At 38.5% G+C, this 19,437-nt stretch overlaps 1 protein-coding gene across 3 annotated transcripts; it reads right to left on the bottom strand.

The window, feature by feature from the left end:
* Positions 1–2,587: 2,587 nt before the first annotated feature.
* LOC116178195 (microsomal triglyceride transfer protein large subunit) lies at positions 2,588–19,437 on the bottom strand. 3 transcript variants are annotated; one of them, XM_031497624.1, is made up of 10 exons: positions 19,278–19,437; positions 18,483–18,933; positions 5,169–5,372; positions 4,514–5,118; positions 4,181–4,466; positions 3,486–4,133; positions 3,239–3,439; positions 3,034–3,188; positions 2,817–2,984; positions 2,588–2,763 (listed from the first exon to the last, which is right to left on the bottom strand). In XM_031497624.1, exons 2-10 carry the CDS (start codon positions 18,753–18,755, stop codon positions 2,622–2,624), a joined length of 2,682 nt encoding a protein of 893 aa, XP_031353484.1. In that variant the 5' UTR covers positions 18,756–18,933; positions 19,278–19,437; the 3' UTR covers positions 2,588–2,621. The 3 variants fall into 3 exon arrangements, with proteins under 3 accessions (XP_031353484.1, XP_031353485.1, XP_031353486.1); XM_031497625.1 differs by lacking the exon at positions 19,278–19,437 and adding an exon at positions 19,155–19,237; XM_031497626.1 differs by lacking the exon at positions 19,278–19,437 and adding an exon at positions 18,985–19,001.

Below are 19,437 nucleotides of genomic sequence, written 5' to 3'. Positions count from 1 at the left end.
AGGGAATGTGGTAGCCCCCGACATGATCTTACTGATGGTGGAGTCAAATCTTCAAACGCGAATTGCGGGTGAACGGGACGTCGGAAGTGGGTACCGTCAGAGGGAATGTGGTAGCCCCCAACACGATCTTACTGATGGTGGAGTTAAATCTTCAAACGCGAATTGCGGGTGAACGGGACATCGGAAGTGGGTACCGTCAAAGGGAAAGTGGTATCCTTCGACAAGATCTTTTATTCATGGTTGAGTCAAAAGTGGCTAATAGAATACTGCCACACAAAAATGCGCTGAAGTCCCTTCGATCTCACACGAGGACTTTGATAATTTTTTTCTGATTCAAAACGATGGCAGCAGGAGCACATTATTCTAAAGAACTCTCACTAAACGAACTGCTTGCGCTAGTGTAGTCCATCGCACTCAAAGTTACTACTGCCAATTTTTTAAATAAAATGACAAGCGTGTCATCACGTGGCGTGTTACAAATATGTACACAAACTGTCCCACGTGAACCTATGCCACATGGCGTGGCGTGGCGTGGCGTGTTGCCAATGGGTTTCGGCCTTAAGTCATGTGACAGTTGACACATTTCACGATCGCGCGAAATCAAATCTAACTAAAAATATTCGCCCTAAACATGATGGGCGGTTTTTTGACTAAATATTATGTGATTATTGCGTTATCAATTGAATACGAATAACATTAGTGCTTGCCATAATGATAGACGCGTCCATAATTGTTATTCCTGAAATAGTTTTATTACATAGAGCTACGCCATTCAAATTTGGGACTATGTTTACCTTGTTTGGCATGATGTGCTGCAGTGAATTCATTGCTGGCTTGTAGAATATAAAAAAAACCGTAAGTAAGTAAAGTTTATGTTCAACAATTTAATTTTAATTGCATGGTTGTAGGCGTAATGGTTACGGAGATTAAGTTGCGACAGGAAGTGAATTCGTTTCCAATTATCATTTTGGCCTACCTATATGATGTTGATGCAGTGCGTTTGTATCATGATCACAAAGAAGGATCCGTGCAATATTCTTAGGAAAACGAGATTTATAGACTGTGTGTGCGTGCAATATCAAATTTTGGTCGCTACGCGTCTTGCCTACCTTTCGGCATATGTCCAATCGGTGGAGTTTCTTTTTGAAATTATAGTGCTAATTGTAGTAAGTAAGCTACACGTGTACATTTATTTAAAATAAATACAACATCTTAGCAATGATATCCAATTGGTGATAATACTCATTTAGTGAACATTCATTACATTTATAAAAGTTCACAATCCGAATCATCGTCAGATGAAATTGACAAATCCGAATCATCACTGTCATTATTAACACTTATTTTATAATAAGAGTTCAGAAACATCAACCAATATAACTTCTCTTTTAAATTAATCACTTTCCACATGTTCACACACTTTCTTCCATTTGTCAGCTGTAATTTTTTCAAATTCTTCATTTTCCAGCTTTCTAAGTAACATCTTCCATTTTAAATGTAACATTTCTTGCTGCTATGCGATTTAAATAAATAAAAAGGCGGTTTATTTATGTTGTAAAGTCTCAAATCTGATAATTTTCTGTGTGATTTGTGCTAACAATTTGATTGACAGCTATAATAAATAATGCGAATCTTGTCTTCCATGCTCAGGGTACCTCTATAAAGGATAGCGCTATACGTAATTAATGTGCCGAAAGTGATGGTAATAGATGATACGTCCTTTTGAACTATGTTGGGGTATGGCTGTATCTATGTATTTATATATCTATGGCCATAAATAAAACATCTTATTTTGTTTTATTAAATGTTCGTGCATAAAGACATGAAAGAAATTCCAATATATTATTGCGTTTAGGAATGTAGCAATTCGTTTCTGCTTCTTTTTCTTAATAGAGAAACATAAGCATAACAATAATAAAAGGTAGGTTTTTGCGTACGGTCTTTCTGGCCTACGGATCAGTGGACACAGCCAGTGCCGGATAAAGGGGGGAGCAAAAGAGGGCAAGTGCCCCGGGCGGTACTCAATAGGGGCGGCAAAAGTCGGCATGGTTCGTGTAATTTTAATTTGGTAATTTGGGAAGAAGGGCGGCAAAATACCAAATTTGCCCCCGTGCTAAAAACTTCTAGATCCGGCACTGCACGCAGCAAAATATCACAAGTAGCAGCCATCACAGATGATGAAGTGGGATATCAACAGAATACTCGACAGTGGCTGCCAAAACTGCATAACTACACAAAAAATGGGGTCATTTGGGGGGGGGGGGGATCTTTGAGCTTTATCGTGACCTACTTTCCAAGGTCACTACCATAAGAGAGCTGGAAGAGCGAGTACCCTTTGAGCTTCACCTACTCTCCGAGGTTACCGCCATATATATTGCAGGTGACTTTTGAATTTCACGTTAGCCTATTTTCCAAGGTCGAGCGACCTTTAACGCAGTATACATACTTTTGTGCAATTTCTGTTTTATTTAGAAGCGATCAAGCCGAAAATCCAATTAGCCAATCTGCAAGTTGACCGGACGCAGACAGATGCTGCTGTTGGAGAATGGCCCAAAAAATCGCTTCGTGCATAAAGGAAAGGAAGAAAATTAAAAAACCTCTTTAGCATCAATAGATAACATTTACATTTTAAGTAAGTTACACATATCATTATTCTTCTTATTAAGAGAGTAAGTCTTTCCTGGAATAACGTACCTAAGGTATTTCGATTTTCTAATTTGATGTTTAGTTCCCGGCACTCGTTCACTTTTATAGATGTTGTGTCTGCAACAATTCGCATTTGAAAGTGATTAATTGCAGACGTAGATGGCGCTCACCTGTACACGTAGTCTGGCTGAGAGAGTCTCATACATAAACTTATACTGGAGGAAAAGTTGAGATCGGTCTGCAGGCTAAACTTCGGTTCCATTAAGAGGGTGAATTCGGTTTGCGATTTGACGAATTCGGTATCCAGACGAATGTAGCCGTCGACGAACAAACCGGCGCTAGAACAATGTTTGTAAGCAATGTAGACGGTAGCGTTTCGGGAATTACGATTTTTCTATTAGGGAAACACCGTTTCGATTCCATAGTGAAAATTCAACTTTGCCGGAGAGATCAAAAGACGCCGAACCTTTAAGATCCATTTCACAAATGAATCCTGGAGCTAGCCTTAGGTATTGCAAGTGATTGTACGGCATTAATAGCGCCTAAAAGGATCAATTTGTATTGATTAAAATCGTCTGAAAACGCGTCTTACCTGGTACGCAGGTGTCATTTCCGATGCGGTACCCGACCAAACGTGCCCCATTAGTTCTCCTTGACCATTAAAGAACACAAACGGTCGTATTTGGGTTCCCATAATCGTGAGCTCAATACCGGCGGTAGCGGCCTCATCCGATTCAGCCCCTTCGGTCTCACTAGAAATTAGGCTAGCAAGGCCGCTGGTAAAGATGCCTAACTAAAACGGGACATCTACATTACTAGTTCTTCATCGCGACTCTTACCCGCAGTAGCTCTTGCCTAGCGTCCGACTTCTCCAACACAACGTCTACAATACCACGCTTGACAATTCCGCTTTGAATTTCTTGCACTGCAATTAAAGTACCGTTACTTGCGTCGCTCACCAAAAAGTTTCTCTTTAGCGCGGTGGACAATCCCCTTTCGGACAATGTGGCGTAGTTGTTCAACATGGAATCTCCTCGTATGATCGCCTGAATTTTTGCTTTAAAATCTGGACTTGACTCTGACATCATGTTCAATTTCTGCATAAGATACTGCAGCACCTCAAAACTTTTGCACTTGGTGGTAAGAAAGTAAATTAGCCTCTTCAGTAGGCAATCGGACGGATTCGCTTCCAACAAGATGTCTAGTGCCAACGTCCGACTACTAGTATCGTGCTTCCTATCCATTTGGAAAAATGTGGTCACGGCCGTCGACAAGATCTCCTCATTCCATTGCGACGGATGAAACGAAGCTAGCGCTTTCCACGCAAGAACCCGTTCCTTGTCGGTACCGTTCTTTAGAACTTCGAGCAATTTTGGTATCGTCGTGTTGGACTTTAGGTTCTTTAGCGCCCTAAGACTCGCGTACCTTTCATCGTCTTTCGCGTAGGACAAACCGTTCACGACCGTCTCTTCGGCCTCTTCATAAATCTGTAATTTACGCAATGAAAGTGTTGAGCCCAAGTAAGCACACGTACCTTGTAGTACTTATCAAAGTTGGGGGAAGTAGAGAGCTTATAAGACATTGTGGCGATTGTCAATAAAAGTGTTTCCTTTACTTTGTCTGGCATGTTTGCCAGCTTTCGGTATCTCCGAAGGAGGTCACTTAAAATTTCGGGATTGGTTTGGGGAGATACTGATAGTGACCACAAATATCGCTCGCTTCGTTCCTCGTGGTTTTTGTCATCAAAAAATAGCTGCTTCATCGCCGCTTGGTGAGACGCATCCGTTTGGATTATCCCCAGTAGGTCGTACAACTGGTTTCTACAATCAGATGGTAATTACAGTGATGAATATTGATGGATACCTACAAGATGGCATTGTTCTTTTTGTTGCCAAGTGTTTTCATAATATCCTCCTTGCTGCTAGTTCTTCCGATAGTGACCAGTCTTCCAATGATCTTCGATGAGTCTAAGGATCCGATGGCTTTTGACTTTAAATTGCTTTTACTTTCTTTCACTGCACTTCTAAATGTCATGGGCTCGGAGTGAAGAAATTCGCGTTCAGTCAAAAGAGATTCTTCAGTAAATACGTTTTTGTCCATTACGTTACTTATAACCTCGTCCATGGTGTTTCCCATCAGTTGGTCGGTAGTGGAAGAGTCCGTGAGCGCCAACGATTGGTGAATCACAACTTTGTTCCCCACGTTTTCCTTGGCGTTCAGTATCATTAAATGCTCCTCGCTCAGATTTATAGAGTGCAAATATCCCTGATCACCACCTAGCTCGTACGTTGCTATCCTGTTAGATTCCACTTTGGTGTTTAAGACGGGGTCCGGGTTGGAGTACGAAGGCAAATCAGAGGAGGAGCACGCCACTTTTGTCTTTGTAAAGGAGTGCGGTCCCAAGGATGTGTATTTCACATCGCACTGGCCGGAAGAATCAATTTCGCTAATTTCTTGATCCAAGGTTTGGAACTGAAAGGTAAAATAATGTCGATTGTTCCATTGAAAAGATGTGGGGGTACCTGCAGGAGACTGGCGAGGCCCTTCTTCAGGTTAATCAACGCGAGCTGCTCGTCTTTCCTTAGCAGAATCTTCTGGATTTTACCCTTGGTCCAATGGACTAAGAATGGCGAGTTTTTAAACGATTCCAGCTTTGAAGTATGCCACATGAAACCATCCGGCTTAGGGGCATGTCCTGATCGAATGTTTAGCTTTGGTGAAATTAACTGCAAAAAATATTAAACCAAATCAATAGACGAAGACTGCTTAACTGGCAAACATCGAGAGACTTAAAAACAAGAGCATTTACTAGGGTCGTACGTCTTCTGGGATTCTATCCGTAGCAAAGCTAAGTGTTTAAGGAATTCCCTTGGGGTTGGGAACCAAAGTACCCAAATGTTAATTTAAAATTCACTACCACAATTTGCATAAGCGGTAGCGAGATAAGGCATGCTACTCTAGGATTTGCAGATCCATAATGAAAGAATATAGCTGTGCAAGTCCAGAAGCTTGCAACATAGCCCTGGCAGCGTTCATGATGAACAGCCCATTTGATCTCTCGGATTGAGCAAACAAAACACTTCTTAGACTTGGACTTCTTCTTACAGTTAATAATTCCATAGTTTGCTTGAAATTATTGATTCATTTCATTTCGTCTCGTCTCGCAGTTATCATCAACGCGGCCATGGAATTATTACCATAAATTGTAAACTTCAAGGCAAAAATGAAATACTAAGTATTTGGTATCACTGGTTTTGTAATTTTTTTCTCTATCGAGTAACGTAAAAATCCAATATGGCGTTTGGTTTCTTACAATTATTTTTCTATATCTTTGAAAATAAATGACAGCCAGCACATTCTCTTTGCTCTTTGCCAATTGAAGCGACGTTGTATCTCGTTCGGTTTATGAGATCCCCATTTAAAAAAACCACCCTCTATAAATGATACCTACAGAAATAGACTGTAGAATTGAACCTTGATCGGACGCAGCAATAATTAAATAATTATTTTCATGGTGACAAACATGAATGTGTACTTAGTTAATAGTTATCTGATTAACCTAATATCGAGATTAAATATAACACAGGATGATACAAGGACAACTACAATTACCAGCTGGTTTCGTATGGACATTGGAATATGGAATTTTATAATCAGAGCTACCGTAACGATACAGTTACGATTTTATCTTGACAAATAAAAAACTTTGAACAGTCGGATACGAAGACCGGACGTTGTACCTATCTAAAAACCTCATTAAATGACTTCGCGATGGCATTTTTAGGGATTTTTTTCGAAAGAAAAAAAATTCCCATTTTTTGGACAATTTTTCTAAAGAAAAAAATTCTCCTGATGTAATGGTTTTGTCCGTCTGTCTCTTCCTCGTCTAACTTGAGAACGAAAAGAGATTTCTACGGGTTCAAGGATCAGTGTTATTGAACATGAGCCGATTAAAAGTCTGGTTTCCGAATGCGAACTGAATGGCACACATTGCTCTCCTGAAAATGGTGTGCGGTTCTTCGTATCTTGTTGAATTTGTTACCATCTGCCCGTATTACTCGAACCATCCAAATTCTAAACTGAGCTGCCACAATATAAAGTATACCGTAGCAGGGGGCAAACAGACAAACCAACCCTAATGCATGAAATTCTATTCTGGAAGTAATACGTTGGGGCGTTTTATAAACTAAATTGGTAAATCTACGTAATGTTTGATAAAATTCATGTGATTAGGCGCGCATTAAAATGATTATCGCAAATCTTGTTCGGTCAGATTATTAGATTATTTTTAAAAAATTTTAATTTAATGGTCGACCGTGCGGGATAATATGTCCAAACAAGCTTTGTAAGCTTTTCTTTCGTTCAGGGATTTTATTTTGATTTTTTTATGTTTCGGAATAAATGTTTGTCATTGTCAATCAATTAATTGTGTGTTTATTCGAATCCTTTGTGCGACCCAGATAGTGTTTTCATGTCAGATTTTTCTATTCGTGTCCAATCTTTATTTCAGGTGTGAATTTGGAATTTTCGGAACTTGATCGAGACAGTATTTCGTATTAGGATCGAGATTAGGATCTTAGGATAGGAGCTGCCGGATGTGTACCAGGAGATATTATAAAATTCTAAGTTTCAATTTTAATTTAGGCCGATTCAATTCCACTTTATTTTGCATTCTGACTGGTTTCAAAAAATTGGTTTTGTTTCCTACAAGTACAGGAAGCGGAAACCCTATAGGTACCGTGGCCACGTTTGGTCTTACTTTAACCCGAGCTTTAACCTTATTTAAACTGCAATTAACCGTGGTAACTTTCTGTTCACCCGAAGTAATGAGTGGGAATCTTAGTACCATAATCGAATCGTCTGTGGGTGTGGTTGCACGTTTATTTTTAGATCAAAGCAGATTAGTAATCACGATTAAATTGGCTTTCAAATAATGTGCCATTTGCCATAGGATTCCATTTAAAATTTTAGGGGTTAAGCTCCCTACGTAGAGGGGTGAAGACTTGGGTTCGCGATTTGTATTCCAAAAGTTGTCCACCTCGAATATAAAATTGACGTGTTCGAGGATTTTTCGAAATTTCTGAATTTAATACCCTAAAAGCCCTCTGTATACTTCTCGTTGGGCCACTCTGGTATAAGTCGAGGTATAAGTACTAGCGTGTGAAGATCGCCAAATTCAAGGCTATACCGAAACTCGTTAAATATCCCGCTTCGTATTTGAATTGGTAAACAAAACGCCACTTTAATTATGATTTACTCGTCTGAAACGCTCACTCGTACTAGTACTCGTATTTGCACATATGCCCTAGGGAGAGTTTCTTTTGTATATAACAATCTCTTCCTCTTCTAAATTATGTAACTGAAAACTGGGTTGATTTTTTTTACAAAACTGTGATGTTTTCGATTTGAAACGAGCTTCTGCTTGTATCAAACCAGTTATTATTACCTACTTTTGGTGATGTTTATGCCACAATTGTAATTGACCTTGCGTACGTACCACACCTAAAGCGAGCTGTCTTTATCGTAATTTCTTTAACAAGAAAAATTTGACACGTGTACTACTTCCATACTGTTATTTTTTGCACTCGATTAACTGTGACCCAACTCGTATTCGGACTCAGACGCGGTTTTCGTTTCTTGCGCAGAAGATTCTCGAGAACTCGTCTCAGGCGTCTATCTATCCCAGTTTTTCTTTTATCTCGCTATTTATGTTGCCGAAGCCAAAACAACGGACCCTACGCAAATCTCCGGACCGCGTCTCCTTTTAGGCAATAGCAGACCCGCATTTTCGTTTTGTTGGCCTCGTCTCGAGGGAACCGGCGGCATCCGCGTGTTCTAATTTTTCACGTTTACCACTATCACTGGTCCGCGCCATCCTATAGGGATGTCGGATAGGATGAAGCGGTACATATATTATGCAATTTTGCCCATATACACTGTGTCCAAGACAAGAGGGTGTCTACCGCAGGGATCTCGGAAACCATATAATACGACGGTCATATGAGAAAAAAAGTTGCGCAATTGAAGAGTTAAACCAGAAAATTTCGATTATTTCCGAGGATATGCCAGAAAAACTGAAATTTGCCGATATAGGTTTAATGTTTTTCTGATGTTATTTAAACACATACAAAAATATAACTTTTGGTTTCAACAGGATGGTGCACTCGCTCGAAACGCCCTAATCGTGTGAGATTAGCTATTGGACAAATTACCCATTGTCCAGGAAATTATTCCGATAGGTATTTTAGCACGATTAGGGGATTGTGTTAGGGTGCACCATCCTGTTGTAACCAACAGTTTCCAACTTTTGTTTTTTTTGTGTGCTGTACATCGTTGTATTCGTAATCAAAAATGCTACTCAATACAGTGTGTACTTTTTTGAAGGGCCATATAAAAAAATAAAATGGATGATGATTTCTTCGAAACGAAACGTTGTATTGAAAACGTTGTCTTATGGTAACGAGAAAGTGATTTCTATTTTTTTTGTATCTGTTCAAATATAACACCAGAAAAAAATGAACACGAAATCAACAAATTTCGTCTTTTCTGGCACAAATTCGGACGGACCATCGTCGGATCTTCTATATGGCTTCTATGCTTTTCCAGGGCTTTCTCTGCTCTTCCAATATACAGTGTGTCCCAGATCGCGTGGGATTGCATGGGTAACTTTGTTATTATTAAAGATAGAGAATTGGTTAAATGGGCAATGTTTTGCAGTTTTGGATGTTTATTTAAAATTTCCTTATGGAAATTCAAAATGTCGCATAGGTTCTACGTAATTTCAAAAAAACTAAAATTGGTCATTTCCTTGAATGTCTTATATCGTCGAAAGTATAAGAGATATAAAAAAAAAGTTTTATATAAAAGTGACTGTCTTTGATACGCTTAATTTAGAATTGATGTCAAAAAAAAATTCAAGATGGCCACTTTTGAGGAACATTTACCAGCTTCCTAAAGTTAAATGGGCGCCATAGGTATTGGATTTTTAGATTACTTGATCGATTTTTTAATTCTCTTTTCAACGAGCTATTATAACATAAGATTGAAAATAAAATACACAATATTCACAAGGGAGGACTAGGTATAAGAAGTTTTGGTGACATCTGTCTACCAGCTTTCATTGCTTCTGCTAATGGCGTGCACCCTCTTGTCTCTCAGATTCTCTCATTTATGGACAAAGAGGTACGCATTTTCCAATTTGATGAAGCGATGGAGGTATGGAATACAATCAACACTGATACTTCCACATTACCGAGTGTATAGAAAATTTGGGACAACATCAATACAAATAGAATAATTAATAATCATTTGTCAATGACCGACCCAATAGATAAAGCTAGAATACTGGAGATAATAATAATAATAATGGAGAAAGAATAATTCAACTTTCCGAACATGTGTTGCATTAAGACTAGGTTGTAAAATATTTGAAATACATCCATGTTCAAATTGTGAAGAAATAGTGAATGAAAAAGGATACCATGGCTTAGCTGCAGAGTGAACAACAAAGGTCGAATGTCACGACACACAGAGTTAAATCAAATAATTCACCGAGCACTTACTTCCATCAGCTTATCATCTACTTTGGAACCGGTTGGACTATATCGTTCTGATGGAAAACGACCTGATGGGATAACGCCTCGGATAACGCTTACAGCATATGCAAAAGGCCAATCCCTTGCATGGGACTGTACACGCCTGGACACTTTATCCCAAACAAACAGTAAAAGTACTTCAATAAGGGCCGGAGCTGCAGCAGAAGAGGCATGCTCAAAAAAACACAACAAATACCGAGATGCGAGATCTAAAGAAAGATTATATATTTATGGGACTTGCCTTCGAGACACTTGGCCCATGGTGCAAGGAATCGCGAGATTTTCTGAATAAAATAGGCAAAAGATTAATTGCGGAATCCGGCGACAAACGCGCTAAGAAATTTTTATTTCAAAGGATATCCTTGGCCATCCAACGTGGAAATAGTGCATGTATCCTGGGCACTCTCCCAACTGAAAAACAGTTCGACGAAATTTTTTTGTTATAGTTAATTATTGTTTTCTTCTTTGTTACACAATTTTAAATATTTCGTTTAAATAATTTTATACTCGGCAAAAAAAATTGAAATAAAATACCAGTTACATTAACGGTTTTTTATTTTAATCAAGTAGTCTGTGATGAATTAAAAAGAAAACAAAACAACATCTATTCGAGGCAACAAAACAATGAAAATAATTACATCAGATGTTTAAAAAATCCGGAGCGCACTCATGAGAGGAGGGGGGGGGGGGTTTGGGCATTAAAACTCCCTCCAAAATTTGGGCTCTGTAAAACATTAGACACGTTTTTTACTAAAGCATTATAGATATATAGATTTTACCATTAGAAATGTTTATGCTCGTGTTTATGTTTTCGTATATGATGTGTACAAAGTTACCCACTTATTTCGTTAACTCGTATTTCGAGCATATTACCTAAGTATGGAGTAAAACATCACGGTCCGATCGTTTCCAATATACAGGGTGAAAATCTTGTATGGAACGCTACATCTTCAAAACAATGTTTTTTTTAAAGAAGTTTTTTTATGGTATCATTGGTATCCACAATAATTATAAAATGTTTGCTGCCCATTAAATTTGTGGCCAGTGGCGTACTTTTGCATGGTCAAGGGGAGGACTTATTTTTTAATGGCAAATTGGCAACCACTAATTTTCTTAAAAATTACACTTTTTAGCGCATGTTCCCACGATATGTTCCATTAGATATGCGCAGTCTATGCCCATTTTGCGCAGTGCCAACTTCCTTATTTATGAAGATATTTCTTTGAAATTTTAACCATCAATGCTTCTCGCAAAGAAAAACGCATGTAGTAAAAATGGTGTCGTGGGCGGCAGCGTTTGCAAACTCGCCAACTTAAACTATAGGTCTTCTGCATGGTCAAATGTCTATACCTCGGTCTATACTGACCTCGACACTAACCTAACTGTCAAAATTAAAAAAAAAAGTTCACGAATCCCAAGCCCTAATTTGAGCGACATATTTCTAGTATCTATTTCTACTAAGGGCAGTAATTGGCACGTACCTATTTACCTTAAAATAAATTTTAAACAATCAAAAGTTCGCATTTATTTGCATTTGTTTTGGTTTTTAGGGGAATTTTTTGAGTGAGGGATTTGTCCGTCTGTTCCTCGTCTTAACTCGAGGACAAAAACTAAAAAGAGTCAGCGATGTCAAACCTTCGCCAATCGATTTCTACGAGTTCAAGAATCAGTGCTATGAGCCGGGTTAAAAGTCTGGTTTCCGAAATTCTTCGTACCTATCTCGTTTAAAATTAATTCATAACCAGACCATCATCCAAATGTGATTTTGTGGGAATTTCCCGAGGTATGTCCGTAAAAAGAATTGTATGATCTTTAAAACTTTAAACGATGACACTCGGGCGCGATGCGGTGGTGCATATTATAATTTTAATGTGAGGGTATGTATAATATGTAGTTTTAAGATACTATAATATCTTATTCTGTAGTAGCACTCTGGTGCGTAGATTTAGAACTAGAACATGTCGTTGACTGCATCTACAGGCATGGTTATGTTTGTTGCAGATCATCATTTTAGCCTTGACTGTTAAATAATTGCATTTTTGATTAATTTTGTCAGCTGAAATATTTAACGTCAAATATTGAGCTTTTTTTTGAATATTGGTGAACTGGTTTTAAGGGCACCAAATTTAGTACGTGTTTTTTAGTAGTACAAGTTGTATTTTGAATTTGACATGTTGTAGAGAATAAATCTTCCCTTACTTTGACATGGTGAATATTAGTTTGGGGGATTAAATTATAAACAGTGCCACCTGAACCAACCAATAATCAAAACGACGACTGGTCGCGACTACGACCAACAACATTTTTATTCTTAAATTTGACATTCTAATAGTCATTTATGCCAAAGAAGAGTGAGCGGTTGAATAATGGGCGTCCACCACCTTACCTCGAGGAATTTGTTACTGGAAGTTTATCTGACGATTCAAACGACGACAAAGACTTGGATGTAACAATCAAAATGGAAGATTCTAGGGTTACATCACTTTTGGAAGGACTTACGAATCAGATTACATTGATGCAAGCACAGCTGATGCAAAATACAGAGGTACAGACAAGGATGGAAGAGAAGAATAATGAACTTCATCAGAAGCTGGAAGCTACAAATCGACAACTAGCTGAAGTTCAGCGAACGATGAAAATTGAAGTCCCTACTACAACTCGATCATCAGCTATACTGAATAATACAGTCCCAGTAACATTACCTGCACAGTTTGATACGCCTTCGCCTTCGATAACTCCGACAAGAAATTCTACGCACCAACAGTCAACACTTTCATGTTCAATTCCTAGTTTTTCTGTTTACCCAAATAACCCTGTATATTGGCAACAGCATCCATCGTTACCTGTCAGAAAGTATTTAGTAGCATTGCCAAAGTTTGATGGAAATCCTTGTGACTGGCTGGTTTTCAATGCAGAGTATAAAAGAACTACGACAGAGTTTGCATATACTTCTTCAGAAAATACAACGAGACTAAACAGTAGTTTGCAAGGGAAAGCTCGTGAGCTTGTTCAGTGGTTATTAATTCACGACGACATGGCGGAGAAGATCATGGAGAGATTGTATAGCAGGTTTGGTCGACCAGAACTTTTAGTGGACGCACAAATTACTATGTTGAAAAACATTCCCGGAATCTGTGAAAATAGTGTGGGACAGATTATTCCTTTTGCTGACAAAGTGATAAACTTTAGTCACTTTATGTTGACTTGTTCTAGTCAACATCAGCTTGCCAATCCCACACTGCTTAATGAGTTGATCCTAAAGCTCCCAATGAATATGAGAATTGCATGGGCCTCTCATATTAGCTCACTGACTGGTGTCCCGTCTATATTAGATTTTAGTAACTGGATTGAAGTTAAAGCCGACAACATAGCCAGAGTTCCTGTGTGCAATTCTTTGATTTCTCCGACAGAGAAAAAGACGACACCCAAGAAATATCAAATGCTTCACACTTCCAACGTTACAAGTAAGAAAGAAATGAACTGTGTCTTATGCGAAAAGAACCATTTCATCGCTAACTGCCCGGATTTTTTGAATAAATCTACAGATGATAAATGGAAGTTAGTAACAGAAAAGAAATTGTGTTTTTCTTGTTTGAAATTTGGACATTCTACTAGAATGTGCCGCATTAGAAAGTCTTGCAATAAGAATGGATGTAACAGAGTTCATCATCCTCAATTACACAGTGAATGTCAAGATAATAAATATACGCCAACGGTTTTAAATATGGAAGTATCCTGTCATGCTGCGTTGAAAGCAAATCAATCCAAGGTGTTGTTTAAAGTAGTTCCAGTAAAATTATACAATAGAGGAGAAGTTGTTTCCACGTATGCATTGATTGATGAGGGATCAAGCGTAAGCCTTATCAAGAGAACCGTAGCTGTACGTTTGAAGTTGAAGGGACCTATGCGAAAGTTGAATCTCCAATGGTTCGGAGACCACTGTAGTTCTGAAGAAACTGAAATCGTTAAATTTATTATATCTGGAATCCATAACAATGCCGAAGTGTTTGAGATGAGGAATGTGTGTACCGTAAACAATCTTTGTCTTCCAATGCAAACTGTAGACATGAATCAGCTTCATTCCAAATATGACAACTTACAAAATCTTCCTATTGCCAGCTATACTGACGCCCGACCAGAGCTATTAATAGGATTGGACTTTTGTCATTTGGGATTATCGAACAGAAAGATTCAACAAACATCAAATGGACCTATTGTTGCAGAAAGTCCTCTTGGTTGGATAATTTATGGAAGAACAGTTGACAATGAGATACAATCAAGTCCAGGAAGAATGTTTCATGTGAGAGGGTATTTTGACGACATACATGCTATTGTGAAAGAGTATTTTACCACTGAAAACTTTGGTGTTGAACTATCAACAACACCAAGAGAGTCTTCTGAAACGGTTCGAGCGCGTCAACTATTGGAATCAACAACAAAAAAGGTCAAAGGTCGTTACGAAAGTGGTCTATTATGGAAAAACGATGACATAGTTTTACCAGATAGTTACCCAATGGCAGTCAGTCGATTGAGAAATGTTGAAAACAAGATGAAAAAAGAACCTGTTTACGGTATGAAGTACAAGGAAACTATTGTCAGCTACGTGCAGAAAGGATATGTTCGTAAATTGTCATCTGAAGAGGTTGTTGAAATTACTCCACGGACTTGGTATTTACCACATTTCGGTGTACTGAATCCAAATAAGCCTGGAAAATTCAGACTTGTATTGATGCCGCGGCTAAAGTTGGAGAAACATCCCTTAATTCATCATTGTTGACAGGTCCAGATCTAAATCAGCCACTCCTCACGGTTTTATCTAAATTTCGTGAAGGTCAAGTTGGGGTATGTGCTGACATCAAGGAGATGTTTCACCAGGTGATAATTCGTGAAGAAGACCAAAACTCTCAACGATTTTTATGGAGAAATGATAAAACTGGCGAAATTGAGGTATATAAGATGTTAGTTATGATATTTGGATCCACATCTTCACCGACAACAGCTCAATATGTCAAAAACTTTCATGCAACACAGTATCTAGAAAGTCATCACGAAGCGGCCAAAGCAATTATTGAACGACATTACGTTGACGATTACGTTAATAGCTTTCACACCGATGAACAGGCAATAACTGTATCCATGATGGTTAAAAATATTGAGATGGCTGGTGGTTTTGAATTACGAGGTTTTATATCAAATTCAAGAAAGGTTACTTCGATCTTGAATCAGGAACAAGGTGATCAACTATATCAAGTGGATATGAACTTGGACAAATCCCCTACATGTGATAAGATACTGGGCATGGTATGGGACACATCCACTGACGAGTTCAAATTCAACTTGAAGTTTAATCGTTTAGAATCGACAGTAATCACTTGTGAAAGAATTCCAACAAAGAGAGAATTTTTAGCGATTGTCATGTCAGTATATGATCCGTTCGGATTCTTAGCGGATTTTCTTGTATACATGAAGGTACTCTTGCAACTTGTATGGAGGTCTGGTGTAGAATGGGATCAACCAATACCTACACATCTTTACGAGCGATGGTGTGCATGGAGTCGAGAATTAACAAAGGTTAGTCAATTTCGTATTACACGTTGTTACTCAAAGGGACTGCGGATGCCAAAAGCTGTTGAACTTCACATATTTGTAGATGCGAGTGAAGTCGCTTTTTCAGCAGTGTGCTACCTTCGAGTTAGTTCGCAAGATGAAGTTACAGTATCAATTCGTCATGGGGAAAACTAAATGCGCACCTGTCAAATACCTTTCCATCCCAAGGCTCGAATTGCAGGCAGCAATTCTTGGAGTTAGAATGTATAAAACTGTTTTGAGATCTCACAGTTTTGTTATTTCAAAATCGACATTTTGGAGCGATTCTAAAACGGTACTTCATTGGATCAAGGATGACAGAAGAAAATACAAGACATTCGTTGCTAATAGAGTGGGTGAAATTTTGGATTCAACAGAACCCACTCAATGGAACTGGGTTTCAACACATGAAAATGCTGCTGATGATGCGACACGTGACATTTATCCACCTCACTTCAAACCTAATAGAAGGTGGATAAACGGACCAGAATGGTTGAAGCAAGACAAAAGTAAATGGCCTCATCAAACAGATTGTCATGTAGTAAATGATGAAGACCTAGAACTACAACCACCAAAACATGTAGTTATGATGATTCGTGAAAATATGATTCAATTTAACTTTGCAAATAGCTCGAGTTATTTCACAATTTTACGTACAGCTGCTTGGATGATACGTTTTGTAAAGAATTTAAAAGCTAAAGCTTCCAACATGAATTTGCATACAGGTGAACTAAAAGTTGAGGAAGTAAGACAGGCTGAAATTTTGATATTCAGAACTGTACAGATGGAAACTTTTCACGAAGAATACGATTCACTGACTAATTGTGTTCCTATCAGCAAATCAAGCGATATATATAAGTTGACACCAGCCTTGGATGAAGATGGGATTATTAGATTAAATGGACGAATTGACAACGCTCCTACACTACCAATGAGGACCAAGCGACCTATAATTTTACCAAAACAACATCCAGTCACAAAACTTGTCATCAGTCATTATCATCGTTTATGTCACCACCAAAACGAAGAATTGATCATTTGTGAAATTCGGAGAAAATTTTGGATTAACGATTTACGTGTTTTAGTAAGGTCATCTAAACGCCAATGTCAGCAATGTAAAAATGAAGCAGCTCAGCCAGAGGTGCCACAAATGGGACAGTTACCACTAGATCGCCTAACTCCAAACATTTGACCGTTTACGTACACCGGACTAGATTATTTTGGACCTGTTCATGTTACAATTGGAAGAAGACGTGAAAAGAGGTGGGTGGCATTATTTACTTGCTTGACGATTCGTGCAGTACATCTCGAAATTGCACAAGACTTATCGACAGATTCTTGTATCATATGCCTCCGAAACTTTATGAATTTGAGAGGAGTTCCAGTTAGAATCCGATCAGACAACGGATCTAATTTCCTCGGAGTGAAGGGTGAGTTGATGACAGTTGAAAATTTGTATAATAAAGATGCCATAATATCGGAATCCACAATGAAAGGAATCGAATGGCTGTTTAATTGTCCTTCCAATCCATCAGCGGGTGGATGTTGGGAGCGACTAGTGCGATCTATTAAAAGAGTTCTCAAACATTCGTTAAAGGAAGTAGCTCCGAGGGTTGAAACATTACGCAGTTACTTGCTTGAAGCAGCAAACATGGTGAACTTTAGACCATTGACTCATGTACCTGTGTCAGCATTAGAAGAACATCCATTAACACCAAATTCTTTCTTAATTGGAGATACAAATGTTATACAATCACCTTATACGCCAGACGAAAAATTATGGACGTTTCGAAAGCAATGGAGAGTGGCAAATGCTTTAAAAAATCATTTTTGGCGTAGGTGGATAAGAGAATATTTACCTATACTAACCAGGAGAACAAAGTGGTTTGAAAAGAAGGAGCCGATCAAAGTAGGAGATCTAGTAATCATTTGTGAAGACGATTTTCATCGAAAACAATGGATACGGGGAATAGTAGAGAAAGTTTTTCCTGGTAAAGACGGTCAAGTACGGAGAGCAGAAATACGAACAAATGATCGACTTCTTCAGAGACCTGCATCTAAGCTTGCAGTTCTGGATGTCATTAGTAAATCAACCCAGTAATTGATTTACGGGGGTTGGAATGTTGCAGATCATCATTTTAGCCTTGACTGTTAAATAATTGCATTTTTGATTAATTTTGTCAGCTGAAATATTTAACGTCAAATATTGAGCTTTTTTTTGAATATTGGTGACTGGTTTTAAGGGCACCAAATTTAGTACGTGTTTTTTAGTAGTACAAGTTGTATTTTGAATTTGACATGTTGTAGAGAATAAATCTTCCCTTACTTTGACATGGTGAATATTAGTTTGGGGGATTAAATTATAAACAGTGCCACCTGAACCAACCAATAATCAAAACGACGACTGGTCGCGACTACGACCAACAACAATGTTGTGTTCCAATGAAATGTTATACTTGTGTGTCCTGTTTATTATTTTACCTAGAGACAGCGATACTAAATAATACAGGGTAGCCGGTAGCTGGGGTGTATATAGCAGCACATCCTCAGGTAAACGTTCAGTTAACCTTCTTCTTGTAATATTTGATCAAAATTAGCAGTTAAGAGTCAGTGATTCGTTTTGAAATGAAAACCTTAGTATTATTGGGACCTTACCTCAACTTGCAATAGTCTCTCCAAATTGGCACCTTCCCACACCGATTTTATAATCACAGTACCTTCAATTAAAAACCCCACGTCTTTGGCACTTCCTTGCAGTTCGCTAAGCAGCACGGACGTTCGAAAGTCATACGTCCAACTATTTCCCGATCGAAAAATTTGATTTTCCGCAAATCCCAGCGATTCTTTCGCCGACGTCACTAACGCAAAACCGTAAAGTATCCACCACGAACGCGAAAACGAAAGGTACCAAATGGCGAAATTCTTCATTTTTGCGCCCCCAGAAAAACAAACCGAAGATTCGAACGGAATCACTTGTTTCCTACACCGTGGTAACCGCCGTAGTAACTTTCATTAGAATTTCGTGATAACCTCCTCTCCATGTATGACCAAAGGTCATAATTTATCAGCCGTGAAGTACATTAATTCTCTTGGACTCCCATCGTATCTAAAACAACATTGATAGCATCAGCATTTGCAATGTAAATATTATATTAACAATGTATTCAGAAATGTCCAGGAGAGGTCGTGGATTTTTCACAAAAATTACGAATGCACTCGCACGAATTTCTATTCAAACTGTTAATGGTACCAGGCACTCGACGTTTTTATCAAGGAAAATCCCATAACGGGTCCTTGTGACTGAATTTCATTGAACTGTATATCTACCTAAAGAATTCAAACTGCGGGCCCATATCCAAATTTGTGTCATGTAGTACCGGCGCGCTTCATAAACTCGTTGAATTAGCATCATTTAAGTACCTACTCAATGGTACAGTTAGAACTGCTTACCTGTCGATTCACAAGCACGTGTCGAAAAAATCCTTCAAAAAGTGCATAGGTAACTGTTGTTGGGACTCAGGTAAACGCCCAAACGGAGGATTACACCTCAATCAAGAGACTTCTTCGACAAACTAAACATGTACAGTTATCCCTCTCGCATCACTGACAT

The sequence above is a fragment of the Photinus pyralis genome, unplaced genomic scaffold, assembly GCF_008802855.1.
Source record: "Photinus pyralis isolate 1611_PpyrPB1 unplaced genomic scaffold, Ppyr1.3 Ppyr1.4_LG8, whole genome shotgun sequence".
NCBI lineage: Eukaryota > Metazoa > Arthropoda > Insecta > Coleoptera > Lampyridae > Photinus > Photinus pyralis.
The sequence above is the reverse complement of the archived record's forward strand: the minus strand, read 5'-3'. Positions and strand labels throughout refer to the sequence as shown.

Excerpts from the sequence above, each read along its gene's own strand:
- LOC116178195 (XM_031497624.1), bottom strand. The coding sequence starts at position 18,755 with ATGAAGAATTTCGCCATTTGGTACCTTTCGTTTTCGCGTTCGTGGTGG. Across the intron at positions 5,373-18,482 it reads AGAGACTATTGCAAGTTGAG|TTAATTTCACCAAAGCTAAA; the intron begins GTAAGGTCCCAA and ends TATTTTTTGCAG. Across the intron at positions 2,764-2,816 it reads CAGCCAGACTACGTGTACAG|ACACAACATCTATAAAAGTG; the intron begins GTGAGCGCCATC and ends GAATTGTTGCAG.